The 15,530-nt window shown below is 40.2% G+C and overlaps 2 protein-coding genes across 3 annotated transcripts; both read right to left on the bottom strand.

Moving 5' to 3' along the window:
* Positions 1–452: 452 nt before the first annotated feature.
* On the bottom strand, positions 453–1,930 carry LOC308098391 (heterogeneous nuclear ribonucleoproteins A1 homolog). The gene is made up of 5 exons (XM_080446727.1): positions 1,925–1,930; positions 1,556–1,632; positions 1,349–1,444; positions 1,046–1,192; positions 453–943 (listed from the first exon to the last, which is right to left on the bottom strand). The coding sequence occupies exons 2-5, from the start codon at positions 1,583–1,585 to the stop codon at positions 812–814; spliced, it is 405 nt and encodes a 134-aa protein (XP_080302853.1). The 5' UTR covers positions 1,586–1,632; positions 1,925–1,930; the 3' UTR covers positions 453–811.
* A 712-nt stretch (positions 1,931–2,642) lies between these two features.
* On the bottom strand, positions 2,643–15,460 carry tmc6a (transmembrane channel-like 6a). 2 transcript variants are annotated; one of them, XM_080446725.1, is made up of 20 exons: positions 15,231–15,460; positions 14,557–14,672; positions 14,363–14,437; positions 11,933–12,079; positions 11,629–11,737; positions 10,996–11,080; positions 10,621–10,878; positions 9,976–10,196; positions 9,708–9,852; positions 8,611–8,766; positions 7,791–7,963; positions 7,173–7,263; positions 6,702–6,799; positions 6,006–6,083; positions 5,836–5,911; positions 5,220–5,353; positions 4,780–4,956; positions 4,295–4,373; positions 4,093–4,186; positions 2,643–3,136 (listed from the first exon to the last, which is right to left on the bottom strand). In XM_080446725.1, the coding sequence occupies exons 1-19, from the start codon at positions 15,284–15,286 to the stop codon at positions 4,103–4,105; spliced, it is 2,358 nt and encodes a 785-aa protein (XP_080302851.1). In that variant the 5' UTR covers positions 15,287–15,460; the 3' UTR covers positions 2,643–3,136; positions 4,093–4,102. The 2 variants fall into 2 exon arrangements, with proteins under 2 accessions (XP_080302851.1, XP_080302852.1); XM_080446726.1 differs by having other exon boundaries at positions 7,791–7,960.
* Positions 15,461–15,530: the final 70 nt, after the last annotated feature.

Here is a 15,530-nt window from a genome sequence, read left to right as displayed (position 1 = left end):
TTAGTTTTTATTTAGTTTTAATTCAGTTTTCGTCAGTGAAAAAAGGTAGTCGACGAACATTTTTCGCCATAGTTTTAGTCGATGAAATTAACAATGTATCCTCCTACACTGCCCTGAATTGGAACACAGCTTAATAGCAAATACATGATTGTAACCTTGACCTTTGACCACCAAATGTACCATAGTCACATAGTCGGTAGAGATCTAATAAGTTTAATGGCCTCATGTTTTGATGGTACAAAAGGCTACTGAATCATTGACAGAGATGCTGACAGTATACAGACAGCCTCATTTCAATTGTTTCACAATCCATCCAAATATGCATAGGCTTCTTCTTTTCAATTCATGTTTTTGATTTTACCAGACCATTATGCAACTGAAAAATACACTTTTCTCTGCTTATTTCTTGTTGAATCTTCAAACCAATCACTTACATAGCAAATGACAAATTCTATATTCCTTTATTTATCCCGCGGGGGAATTTCAGTCGCCCAGAGGCAGCACAGCAATTAAGAGTTACAGAGTGACAGGTACAGAGTAAGGAAAGTACTGTCGTATACAGCAATACAAAGGCAAGAGAAACAATAAGAAGTACCGTCAATACAGAACAACAGTATAAAATAGTATATACCTATATATTGTATTTTCAAACATTTCATTTAAAACCTACATGATTCTATTGGTTTTAACAGACAAATGACAATTCATAACTGTATTTGCATTATAGTGCAAAACAAGACTAATGGTAAGACAAATTATTATAAAGATATGTTAATATGTACCCCTGTTTGCCCATTTCCAAAATGTTGCTTCATTCCTCCTCCTCCTCCTCATCATCTAACCATTGAGCATCTTCAAGAATATACCCAAGACCCATGGAGCGTCGTACTCTTGGCCGTGAAACAGCCTCGACTGTATCCGTTTCCTCATCTGAATCCTCCAGCTGAAATAAGGTGGAATGGTGGAACAATTAAAATAAATCATTGTTTCAACCCTAAAAATAAAATAAAAGCTCATGAATAAAAGCTCATGATTTGGGACTCACCTTTGGACTAACAATTCTCTTGACTTCTACTTCTGTGCCTCCAATGTAGTGAGGACCTGCCCAGTCTGCTTTATCTGCTTCTTCTGCAGAAGCAAACCTCACATAGGCCATCCCATTTTTATCCTCTGGAGAGATGTTTTTTGTTATCTAAATGAAGGGATAAAAAAAAAAAAAACACGTTATGGTCCATTTACTTAGCCATTGTCAAAGTCCTATAATAAATCTCACAAAACAATTTAAAAAAAAGTGCTTAACAGTCCAACACAAAACTATCAGCGGTAAAACAGTCATTTCCATCTTTACCTTGCACTTTGTGACGGTCCCCCAGTCTCTGAAGTAAGCTTGCAGGTACCCTTCATTTATATAAGGCTTCAACTTCTTCACGATCAGTCCATGGTCCTGGGTAAAGTGTGGAAGAATGTATTCATCAGCTTTAGGATATATCTTAATAGTAATACATCTTCTTCCACAGATTAAGAAATGAATGAAGGAATAAGAGGGTTTGTTTACCAGGTTATAATGTTTTGCCAAACCGGCCATGTGTTTTTTGGGAAGACAAATGTACACCCTCTTCGGTTTTATTTCATCTGCTGGGAAGAAATGGTATTAGAGTCATCTGTTCATAAAACAAGTGTAATGCACTGTTAACCATAAAAAAAGACCATTGGATAAATATGACATTTGTTTAACCCCCCCCCCCCAACAGGCCTAACAAAATAATTTAAAGTTTATAATTAGTTATATTACTTTTAATGTTAGCATGTAATAGTGTAATAATAGAATACAGCCACGTAAAATATTATATTTATGTTAAATTAGTTACTATTGCACAGACACTCCATAAAATGCTATTAGGAAACCATTTGCTGGGATACTTACTGGTGTCCATTACGGAGATGTTCATCAACCAAGTCTAGTCTGACAAAAACGGAGTGAAGACTGTGACCATCTTATATACGCTTTCAAACTGTGGGATGGGTCTCCCATGGCATGTTCCGAGTCATAAAGACACTGTCAACTTGAGAAGGGCCTTCGTTAATGACAGTCTTTTGCGGAAGTTATGTTGTTTTGCAGCATGGTTTACTGGCTTACCTGAGGAACTTGTTCACCTATTTCCCCAGGCATGGGGCTAGTGTTTTAGTTTATGCATGTGGGTGTGAATGCTTAGTATTCTTTAGGTCCCCATGAGGGAAACAGTAATTTTCAGGGCTAAAAAAATATTTTTGGAGCAAAGGCTTAATAAAAGATTCAAGATGGAATCAGGGTTAGGATTAGGCACTTTGGGGTTAGGTGTGTGTGTGGATGACGTTTATAAATGCTATTTCTATAGATTACTGTATTGTATATTTGTGTATTTTCTTGTGAAGCCCATTGAGTTTCCCTGGTATGTATAACATTACATTTTTCTAAACTCATCATTGCGTCATCAAGTCACAGGGAATAACACTGAATTTGATCAGTTTGGCCTGTATTATTTAATGCTGACCCCTAGTCAGTGATTTAACAACTTCTTAGAGGTTGAATTACAAAGCATGAAAGAAAAACAGTTACTGTGATAGCATTAGGTACTCCTAATACATTAGGTACTTCTCACAACATTAAGAAACACAGTATGACACAGTCCATGACATAGTATACTGTAAGTCAATAGTCCACTTACACAGAACTCTGTTTATACAACATTCATTTAATGATACGATTATTGCCATTTTAACAAAAATGTCACAATTTCTCCAGCTTTAATTGTTTAAATATTGTTCTAATGATGGATGTCGTCTACATATTTTCAACAGTATTTTGTAAAGCTAAAACGTAAACAATATTAAGGCAAACCACTATAAATAAATAGTTGCATTGGACCCATTATGACAGCATTTATTAAACAGGAAAACAGCAGGTTAACGAAACACACCCAGTAGATTAATAGCTGTATTTACAATATGTAATATGCTTTAGTATACACTCTTTGCTGCTCACATTCTTTATGGCTTGTGGAAGAGGCATTTCGAATGCTGGTGCTGAATTTCCTTGAGATGTTGGCGTTATCCTGTGGTGACCGTCTCACAGTTGTTTATGGGCCAAACAGGAAACCTTTATGGTCAAATATTTAGATATTATATTTAAGATGCACATGTACGGTTGTACTATTAAAGGGATAGTTCACCCAAAAAATGACTTATTTTCCATCAATTACACACCCCATGAAGCCTTGAATTCATAAAGATTTTTTTTTTGTTGCATTCCTACGCCAATAATTTGATTACCGGTGGAAAGATGCTAATGTCTCCGGTAGGAGACTCATCAAAGTTGATACTTTGAGTCTCCTACTGTAGCCGCCGCCGGTCATCAAATTATTGGCTCAGGAATGCGACAAATAAAAAAAAAATCCCCATGAATTCAAGTCTCCATGGGGTGAGTAATCGATAGGAAAAAAGTCATTTTGGGGGTGAACTATCCCTTTAAGTCATTGGCAATCTACAACAGTGATTCTCCAATAGACCATATTCACACGGCGGCCATATTGCCATTAAGTCAATGAAATGCCACCCCAGTTGCCACCCCAGTTGCAACCCCATGTTGCCACAGCAACGCAATGTTAAATTCCAAAATGGACTATGCTGCTCCTCTAGGGACTTCTGGTCAGTTGCATTTCAAGCCTAAACAAGTCACAAAAAGGGTTTGGGATCAAATGCACTTCATGAACAAATACAGGAAGCTTAAAACAAAACCAATCCGAAATGGAGGGTATAACCATTGCTTGTCATCAAATGTAGCACTATTTTATTGTATATTTCTCTCACTCATAACAGAGTTACAACCGGGAAAGCGTCTGTGTCATTTTAGATTTTTGTGTTGGCTATGCAGATATGCAAGCTCACAGCACGTCACTTTGTGCCGCGCTGCGAGCTTGTACATCTGCCATTTTTAGAAAAATTGAGAAAAGTGTGAGAACTTCTGATTTAGAAGGTATTTGTAGAATCGGCCTCAGGTCTTAATGGGTTCAGCGTAAAAGACAGCAGAAGGGATGTATCAGTGCATATACCCACCTAGTCATGGTTATAATCTAGAAGAGGAGGCCAGATTCCTGTCCTCATAAACGGCCTGAAGTTTTGTAATGATGAACCTTTTGTCCATGCCCTCCTGTACATTATTTCACACAAACACAATCTGATGTATCATTACATTTACTGCACACCAAAATGTGTTGAATTGGCAATATCATAGTATGTGATTAATTATTATACGCACATTCTCAATTTGTTGTTTTAAAAGGCAGACGATTCTCTTCTGGCCATCGATAATTTGAGCATGTATGTAAATCACCAGTCTGAAGAAATAAATGTGGAGGGCATTAGTCAGTAACATTCAAAGAAGGAATTGGGTGCACATAGTCCATTTTTACTCTAGATTACTATGCAGTCATAGGAAGGAAGGAATCATAGTACTTGGAGGCCAGTGTATGACCTCAGTACTATGACATATTGATGACATCAGGGATCTCCATAAATGGGCATGAAAGGGACGCAGTCAGAAACAAAAATCTCCATATATGGACAAGAAAGGGACTTTGGAATTTCGGTTCTGGACAACCGATGGTCCGACCGACTTCCCACTTGGCAAAACACACCCTGGGTGTCCTCGCCGATAACAAACGCCAAGTTACATATCGGTCGGACGGTCCTCGAGTAATGACACACACACACACACACACGGATGGTTAATACTCAACTCACAGAAAGACCCCAGCAGCCATAAATATGAATACTGGGTGTTCCAACAGAAAGGTGTAGATCCAGTTCAGCCAGGCCAGGTTTGGGCTGGTGTTCTCAAGCTCCTGGGCCCACTGTTTCCCTGGCTGGTACATGCTGGTAAGGTTCCTGAAAGGGCCACAGCCAGATGATGGCTTAATCCTGTAAATAACACACAGAGAATATACTCTAGTTAATTGCTGAGTGCTAACTGTAAGAGTGTAACAATTGTACAATTTTTACACTCTCAGACTTTCATTAACACATAGGATTTGACAGTATAACTGCATCGCTGTCAGGTTTGGTTACTATTTGCTGCATGTTGTGAGCCTGTGGAATCTATGCATGCCTCTATAATGAGGCATATAAGCAAGTGAGTTAACAAAATTCTAAGAAATGCGTGACGCAAAAAGATTAACACTCACGACCACATGGTGTATGTGACAGACACGGCGGCACCCAGGAAGGAGGGGAAGCACAACAGAGACATGAAGACGGTGGACATTTGACTGGACCGCCATGGCTTTCTGGACGGCTGGTAGTTTAGCACCAGACTGGTCTGAAAGAAGGACCACACAGAGAAACTGTATCATTGTGTTTCCCATTCTAGACATGCAGCGTTCTTATGAATAGAGCTAGACGTGATATATTAGCTGGACTATGATATTGGCCAGTAATTGACCTTTTTGATGACATTGGCAATTATGCAGCCAATGTGTCCCTTGTTTTTAGCGCGTTCAACGTGGCCTCACTATTTTGGCCATGTCATAGGAAGATCTAGAAGCTAATTATAGGCAGATCTATAAACTTCAGTTCAGTTTGTTTGTTTGTTTGATTTATCAAAAAGTTATTTGTTTAATTCGATTTGTTTTCTTACAAGAAATTTGTTTTCTAAAATAGAAACATTTTGATAGAATATCAGTCATAACACCGGTAATTTGTAGAGTAGGAATCTCCAAAAATCGGGATCGGACAAAAATCTGGCATTGGTAAGGCCCTAGTTCTGAATTGCGTTGCCGTTGCACTTGCCGACCCACAAACCTTTTTCATGTAAAACAGCACCAGAAGTTTGATAATCTGGACGGCGGGAAGCAATGGAGAAAACAGCACACCTAGCCTAGCAATGACAGAATATAGAGAGTGTCACTTTGATGCTTATAACAGGAAGAATTCCACACATATAGGACTAAAGAAAGATGTGCAATAATTACCAAGTGAGTGTTTGCCCATATATTAGCTCCTCAACATGACGAGCGATGTCAAAAACTGGTTTCCTTTTGGCAATTAGCCTTGGGGAGACAAAGATAGCAATCAATGTGGATGTCACTTGGATGTCAGCCTACCACAAAGGGAAGGAACTTAAATGTTTTGACCTACAACTGAACTGGTTATTTTAAAATGTCAATCTGTTAAAAAATCTTTTCTTTATGTATCTATTTGTATTTGGACCATAGAATGTTCACTTCATAGCAGGGGTCTTTTCACAGCTCCTGTTGCTGTCATTTAACAACAACATTTCCAAAGTCAGTTCCATTTCTACTACACTGTTCTCTTGTAGCTGATCCATAAGTGTAACAAGCCTGTACGTCTTAGTATGGACGCCCTTAACTTAACCAGTCAGCATTTTTGTACTGTCCCATACCATACACCTCAGGAGTCTTCTGCCCCGAGGGGCTGCCAGGCATGCTACGATCTGTAATGCTGTTACTCTGCTGAATCTTCTTCAATAAATAGTCAACACTTCACCCTGACTGGATATTAATATTTTCCATTATAGAAACCTCTGATAATTACGGACCCACGCAGCGCTTCCTTGTCTCTTAATTAAACGAGAGGGTTCTTTTAAAAACAGTAAATAAGCCTTAACTTCAACTTCAGTTGGGCTTCAGATATTTTACTCTACTTGCCTCCACAGGAACTCTCCAAAAAGTGTGTAAAGCACCGTCAGGAGGAAGTCCATCAGAAGGAAGCGATAGAGTTCCTGTCCCACAAAACTCTCCCAACACTGAATGAAAGGAGATGGATGATGACCATGACACATTAACCACACAAACGCTAGAGTCCCTATTCTGGGGGGCGAACAGTCCGTGAAAATAGCCGATCTACATGTTGCTATCGGCTACTTTCAAGAGATTTGGTGAGGGAAGGAAAGATGGGACTAGTACAGTATTACCTGGGTCACCTGGGTCACTCTGATCAAATAGGTTTCGTTTATTCAATATCATTTCACACTGACTACATTATCAGCATTAATCACGGAATATCAACCACACTTATAACCAATAGTAATAATAATTTAAGTTTAGCCTTGCGTGCCATGTTTGGAATGCAAAGAATTAAAGCTTTAGGGCTCAAAATTAACCATGACCAGCCAGTACCTGGAGACCGTGGCCAACTGGTTCTGCAGCAATCCTCCCCAGCCAATGGTAACACAGGATGCCAATGACACCAGCCTTTAATAGCAGGTTCCTGTTTTCAAAGACATCAAAAAGAATCCTAGCTGTCACTGATACTGGGAAGAATGCCAGAAATTTTTCCAATTCTGATTCCACTTGTTTGGGTTTGTTGAAAGATCAGCCATCACCACTGAAAAGCCTGGAGGCCGTTTCATGGGAAACACAGTAGAATGACGACAGAAATATAATGTGAGTAAAACCTTGCTTAATTTCTGAAATGTGTGCATTCCGCTCAGATTTCAGAAAGCGTCAGTACCAAATGTACCTTCTGATTAAAAACAGGCTCACACTTTTCAACGACTACAATTTACGCCAGTCTTGGAGGGTGCATAAAGCTAGACATTCAAAATTACATTCAAAATTGAATTGGGGTCCACCCAGTTGAAACAAGCCATAGGCTTTTCTTTTTTTTTTAATCCTATTTAGTTGACCTTGTATTTGAACAGTACTTTCATGTGCTTTTTTCTTCAAACTTCTAAATAAAGTATTCAATCAATCAATCAAACAATAATGAGAACTTGTTGTAGTTCCTCTCCTCACCTGAAGATGGAGACATAGACCCGTACACTGGGTGAGTTATAGATTTCCATGTGAGATGCCAGAATGAAGATGCCAGGGAGCAACAGGTTAATGCCTGATACTACAGCAGACAGGACCAGAAGATGAACATCTGTGAAATATGTTCCTTCCACAGCCACCGTTTTCTGTCCCTGCTGTGGGGGGAAATGACAAACCACAGAGAGGACACAGAGAAAATACCAATTAATCGGCATGCTAATTTACAGTTCTTTTTTCCCCCTTGCTCTTGTATTAAGTTGGCCAGAGCCTGCTCCAACATAAACATTTCTTCAAGAAACCCAGATCTTTCATTAATTCATTCATTTTGTTCGTACAGCACTCCTCACAAAAACAAAAAACATATATGTCCATATATGGAGGGACGAATTAACCCCCACGTGGGTCCCTGGGCCGATCATCTTTTAGACCCCCCCCCCCCCCTTCTGCACGCTACCCACAACGGACAGTCCGGTGGGCGCAGCACGCAAACACACTGCTTGGGTTTCAAGGCATGTGTGGGTCAAGAAAGCACCTGTACAGTCTGTAACCTAAAGTACAGTAGCCTATGTGCATGCATTTGCATGTAATAATAATAACCATAACTTGTGCAGTCTTGCCGCACCAATATTTCGCTGCTTGTACCACGTGAGTCACACACACACACACACACACACACACACACACACACACACACACACACACACACACACACACACACACACACACACACACACACACACACACACACACACACACACACACACACACACACACACACACACACACACACACAGTATCTAACCAGGTGCAGGTGGTCTGAGAGCAAGTAGATCACCAGGACACCCAGGGATATGCTGGACAGACACACAGCCCATGCAAACAGGTGCACAGTCACGCGCCACAGTCGTTGTTCCCAACTGTTTTGCTCATCACCACAGATCAAATCAGACAGCAGCTCCTATGAAGCAAAGAGAAAGCACAGGAAATGTGATGGCAACAACAGCACGGCAGTTAAATTATTTCTACAAGGTCACATCCTCAGTGTTAATGTAACTCTTGAGTGTAACAAATAATAAATTGACCCTGAATATTTTACTGTGTACGAGGGACTGTGTGAAGCATTGACTGTTCACAAACTTGCTCTAAAATCCCAAATGCTTTCTTTCATCTCTCAGGGCCCACACACAGACACACCACAGACTTTTAACTTCCTGTTTATCACTTATCTCAGGTTTCACTTCCTGCGCATTCATTTACAGAGTCCGTTTGTGTCACTAATTGTTATTGCCATCGAAACATGATCATGCAACAGAACTCAAAGAATGCTGCTCATGTAGCGTGAAGATAAAGTAATGTACTTTTCTCCACGGAGGATTATGGTCTAAGAATGCTCTATATTCAAATTTTGAAAGAAATGTTTGCAAGAAGCAAGAAAATATTAAAGGGATAGTTCACCCCCAAAATGACTTTTTGCTATCGATTAGTCACTCCATTGGAGACTTGAATTCATGGATATTTTTTAGTTTTTGTCGCATTCCTAAGCCAATAATTTGATGACCAGCGGACCGGTAGGCAGCGGTTCCGGTAGGAGACACAAAGGAGACTCTTTGTGTCTCCTACCGGAACCGCTGCCGATCATCAAATTATTGGCTTAGGAATGCGACAAAAACTAAAAAATATCCATGAATTCAAGTCTCCATGGGGTGACTAATCAATAGAAAAAAAATATTTTTTGGGTTGAACTATCCCTTTAAGCATAATTTATGCTATAGAAAAACGCAATCATAAAGCTTGAGAATGCATGAAAGTGATTACAAACAGAGAAAATCTTGTGACATTCTGGACAGAGCGTCCATGAGATCACATCGTCTGTGAGCAAACACTGGAATGCCTGTGTACCTTCAGCTGGGTGCTGATGTTCTCAGACTGCAGTCGAACAGAGCTCTTCTTGCTCACTTTAAAGTCCCAGGAGCAGAACACCTTTAGAGCGAGATTCCCATGAGAGCCGAACACGCAGGAACTTCTTCCAAAGGACTTGGATATGCTGAGGTGCAATAACGCAAATATGATGACTAAAAATAAAAACACAGAAGATACATAGGGCTACACACACACAAAAAATATGCACTCTTTATCTCAGAATAAAAGAATGGGGAGGATATTAAACCTGTAGACCAGTATGATGCAGGTGATTAAGAAAGCGATGCAAATGGTGAAGAAGTAGGCTAAGGGAATGTTGTATGGCATCAAATGGGAACCAATGACGGTGTCACAAACGGGCTGCTCAGAGTCTTCGCCAGTATCACCAGGGGTGAAGTTAGCAGGTCTACAACTCGTATTTGTATTGGTGTAGTAGCCATAGAACATCACACTCTGAGAGAGGTAGCCCTGATAGAGGAGGACACAAGCAAAATACAGATTATTTAACTCTGACATAAGATGCCGGATCTACGTAGGCGGAAGGTTTTATGGTTCAAGAAACGATGACACTGAAGTAAAATTGGCACATGTATAGATGGAAATATGGACACGAGTTTACTGATCCGAGCTGATTTTGGAGCAACAGAAAGCTGCTGTTGTATGAGCAAAGGGATTTTGTATTGTGTACTGTATATTTTAATGTATTGTACCTTTTAAAAGTTTTTATTCATGGGTTATTCGATTATAGTTTGGACCCAATGTTTTATACAATTGTGTCAATAAAGTAACTATTACTAACTATTGTAACTCTACATTTCCAGTTGCATTTCATGATCATTCTTGTGTTGCTGGGAACAAGATCAACTGTTGCGTTCCCGTCTGCCCAGCTTACCGTGCCTGTTAGGATCTCGAGGCCAGTGAATGTGTGGTCACTGGAGCCGGATGGAGGAGGGTGGATAGCCTGAGGGATGACCAGGAACAGGCCGCTGACGAGGAGGAGGAAGACATTGTAAAGCAGGATGGTCCTGAGGAAGATGAAGTAGGAAACGACGCCGGTCCCAAAACGCCCACCGAGTTTCTTAAGAGGAGCCTGCCACAACTGCAGTGAGCCCAGGAAAGGCAGCCAACAAAACCAGCAGTGTTGCCAAGTCTGTGAATAGACAAACACAAGGCATCATGAGCATATCACATGCTCGTGCAAATTTAATACAGGAGTACAGGTAAAATATTCATATTTGAATCTAGAACTGTCATTTTTGTCACTCACCCTGACAATGTACACCTTGAGACGACTGTAGCACGGAACATCTCTGTTTATGAGAGAGGTTTCGGCATCGCTGAACGCCAGTCTCCTGTGAAATCAAAGGTGAGTTAAATGCTCTACTATCTACTGTATCAATAACCAGAGTTGTAAAGTAACGAAGTACATTTACTCAAGTACAATTTTGAGGTATTTTTACTTTACTTGAGTATTTCCAATTTCTACTCTACTACATCTCAGAGGCAAATATTGTACTTTTACTCCACTACAATTATTTGAAAAATATATAAATTATATTATAAAACATACATTAACCACTTCAGCCCTATTTTATACATAGGCTATTTGAAAATAGCCCGATCTACAAGCTCACAACGCGTCGCATAGCCACGCGTTGTGAGCATGTAGATTGGCTATTTTCAATCATTTTAGTACTTTTGATGCCAATACTTTTGTACTTTTACTCAAGTAACATTTTGAACACAGGCCTTTTACTTGTAACAGAGTATTTTTATATTTTATATAGTTTTGCTACTTTTACATAAGTAAAATGTCCGAGTACTTCTTCCACTGTCAATAACTAATTTTGTTTCTTTAGGCCTTTCGACACTTTAAGCACTTGATCAGTGTTTCCTGTACCTTAGCGCCTTCTTTTCTGCCATGCTAAGCGGCATGGCTCGCAGCATGCGCGCACGCTCACCCACCGATGAGGTCTGGAGGGTGGACACAAACTGTGCTCTCTCGTTTTCTGCGGATTATAAAATAACAAATGACCAAATGATCTACTATCTGGTGATTAGCTCAGAGGACAGCTAATGCAGCCAACACTGACTCCCAGTGGGCAGACTGGGACAGGGGAGGAACAGGTCTATCCTAGTATTGTGTAAAACAATGTGGGTGTCAAGTAGGAGAGTGGGTGTGTGGATTTTGGATTGATGCCCACCCTCTGGGCTGTGTTCCTCAGAATCCGCCTGAACACCGTCAGTTTGAACGGTCATCACCGAGGACCGAGAGAAGTCTTGGCAGGGGATCTGGCGTCTGCGTAGTCTAGAGGAAAGTCTGGAACACTCTGGAAGGAGCGTACCGTACACTGTGCGGGGCGATGAAGGTTACAGCCAGTATGACTCAGACTGATTGATTGATTGAATATTGTATTAGACAGAAATGTAAAAACAGCACGAGTACAGTCAAACATCTTGTCTTAAAGGATAACACCAAAAAATGTATTGCGGTCTTGTTTCCATTGGGGTCCTAGGTATTCAATTCATCAACATATAAAATAGCACCGAACATTCAATATCATCACAAATATAAAACACTTGTACAGAGTAGGAAAACCCTTTACTGGGGGTAAAGACAGTTGGGGGGGGGGGGTCACCTGTCTAAGGGTGAAGTGATAACTACCTCCCCCTTTGGCCTCCTAGTCCATGAGCCAGAGCCCCAAAATTGAGCAATGATTATCGAAAGAGTGGGCAAAACCAAACCTATATTAAATTGTTCATAGGGTCAATACGAGTAAATAAATATATGATAACCTTTCCACAGGAGCAGCTTTTTCATGGTTATCACACATTTTGTTATTTTCCCCATACGTACAAGACAGGTGAAAAAATTAAATTAAATAAAAAAGAGTTATCATAATGAAACTTCCTGAGTTGATTACTTACGTGAAGACAATGATTTATCGTATTACAAGTTTTCTGAAATTGTATATTTAAATATGCAAATTAGGCATTAGGAAAATATGCCCACATTTGCATAACTTTCCAGAATCAACATTGGAACATTGGACAAAGCCAGAGTCAACATACTTATTTCATTTTGTTAAGATGTTGGAGTCAAAGGTTTTTAACGAGGGAATATTCAATATCTGGCTCAATTTTGGGGCTCTGGCTCATGGACTAAATGCCTAATTTGCATATTTAGATATACAATTTCAGAAAACTTGTAATACGATAAATCATTGTCTTCATGTAAGTAATCAACTCAGGAAGTTTCATTATGATAACTCCTTTTTAAATTTTGTAATTTTTTCACCTGTCTTGTACGTATGGGGAAAATAACAAAATGTGTGATAACCATGAAAAAGCTGCTCCTGTGGAAAGGTTATCATATATTTATTTACTCGTATTGACCCTATGAACAATTTAATATAGGTATGGTTTTGCCCACTCTTTCGATAATGAAATCTTGTCTGGCTCACTATCCTGAAAGGTGAATTTTCAGGGCTGTTTTAAAGGAAGCCAGTGATCTACATTTTTTGAGGGGTGGGGTCAGGGCATTCCACACTTGGGTGGCACTGCTGTAGAAGGACAATTTGCCCATGTTTGTTTTATGGTTGAGTGGTACCAGATCGTTGTAGATTAACATGGAAAATCTGTAAAAGCCAAGAATCTTCTGATAATTCTTTTTTTTTTTTTTTCATCTCTCACAGAAAACCAAAACAAATGTTACACCCTGTACTTGACCACTTACCCTGTTGGTTGATTAGGGTTCATGCCGTTCACTCTGACCTTGCACTTTGTTTAAGTCGCTCTGGATAATAAATTGTAAAAGTATATATTTGTGTGCATTATAAGGCCTAGAGATATCACGACCTTGTGCAGTCGCTGAGAGCGTGTCATCTCACCAGCAATCTGGGAACCCATCGCCAAATAAAAAGGAAAAACAGCGCCCTCTGCTGTTTTTTACTCTTTCACTTGGCTCTGGGGGGAGCTAAATGGAGGATAAGGATAATTCCTTTTAACAGGTCGTTCATGAAAGTCCTTGTGGTCTTGTTTCCAATGAGAACCTGTGAGCAATTAGGGGTTAAGAGTCTTGCTCAGGGACAAATTTCATTTCATCGACACATATGCTGGCCTGGCCTGGAATCGAACCTGGGGCAACCAGGGCCTCTGGCTCCCTAGGCGGGCTCACTAACCACTCAGCTATGGCCGCCCCTTACGGGAGCACCCGTGCGCAAGGAAACCTGGGTTTTTGGTCTGCCCTCAGCGCTCCACTTCCGGTGGTGCGCTTATGTTTTCATTCCCACTAACAATATTTCTACACGGAACACTAACACCACTTCTCCCCGAGAACATGGATCGTTTTGGTTATAAGCCCACTTGTTTCTATGATGAAAGAGCAAGTTAAAATGTGAATATCTTTCCGTGGTATTGTCTGCTACGAGGACGCTATTGTTAAATGAGTTTCGGTTTGATTTCAGTGGGAAGCGAGAGCAGACAGTAAATCCCGCCCACTACATTTGATTGAGTAAAGCGCGGCCTGCTTCCTGATCTGAAGGCACGCCCACTTGTAGTGCGTACACGTTATGACGAACCCCCCCGACAGATTCAAGCGGAGAGCAGAATCTGTTCTTGAGAGATTATCTCACCAGCAGCGCGACTGGGCATGGAGGATAGGACCTTCAGGGTGGCAGATGACCACTTGGTTTGGATGTCTTGTCTATCTGGGGAAGAAAATTACAATCTTGAGACTAAGAAGCACTGAAATACATTTCATGTTTTCAGAGCAATGTCCGCTCATTCCAAGAGATACAAGTACAATCTTCTAAGTTATAATATGTACCTCTGCTTTCAGTAAAATCCTCCATTTCAATGGTTTCAGGATTGCTGTCAAATGTGAGACGGCAGGGCTCTCTGATGAGGTGACAAAGTGAGTTCCGGCCTCGCTCATCCCAGTTCCTATGTGATGGGTAACAATTACAGACAGTCAGAGACTTGTGTGCATTCTTACACGCTTGGGTTAATATGTTTTCCCGCATTTGGATTTGTTAAATATAATGCAGGCTAAAAGAAATGTATTGAGTTTATGAGAACCACTCTCCAACACTCTGAAATGAATGTGCCTCTTTCCCAGAGAAACTGGAATGTTTCCAAGGAAAACAGTTGCAGCAGGGAGGAGACAATAAACAATACAGACTTCCAAAAAGAAACATAACAAAATTCTACTTAGAGCACTAAAAGTAGCCTACCTGCTACAAAACGACTGTATATGTTATTCTTAATCATCTTTTTTCACACGGTTATAGAAGGATATGGGACTTTTAATATGGGCCTTTCAATGAAGACCAATACAAAAATACATAGTTAATATTGGCAGAAGTAGGCTAGGCCTGTCATGTTTCAGTTCACTGCACATGCTTGAATATCAAAGTTGAAGTACAAATAACAGCCACTCTGAGATGAGAGAAAATAAAGGTAAAAGAAGGTTCCAAAATATAATACAAAACTTAAACTTACTCATATTCAACATCCATGTCACAACTCTCAAGATTGAAGTCAATGCTGCATGCCATGGTCCTGGTTAAAGTCAAATTACTGCAATTACTGTTATTGTCTTTCTCACCAGGATCTGAGATCAGAAGAAAGGAAACTATAACCTACTTCCATGCCATTCAAATAATGAGCTGTCACTGTCACTGAAGTAACCAGTGAAATCTCTACAAAACATCAACAACCCCTTCACTGCATGTTCCCCAAAATGAAGACAATGGTGGACATACTATGCATAGTCTCACAATCAAAATTATGCTACCTTCC

Source organism: Gymnoscopelus braueri (genome assembly GCF_963280865.1).
Source record: "Gymnoscopelus braueri genome assembly, chromosome: 13".
In the NCBI taxonomy this organism is placed as follows: domain Eukaryota; kingdom Metazoa; phylum Chordata; class Actinopteri; order Myctophiformes; family Myctophidae; genus Gymnoscopelus; species Gymnoscopelus braueri.
This window is presented reverse-complemented; position numbering and strand designations above follow the sequence as displayed.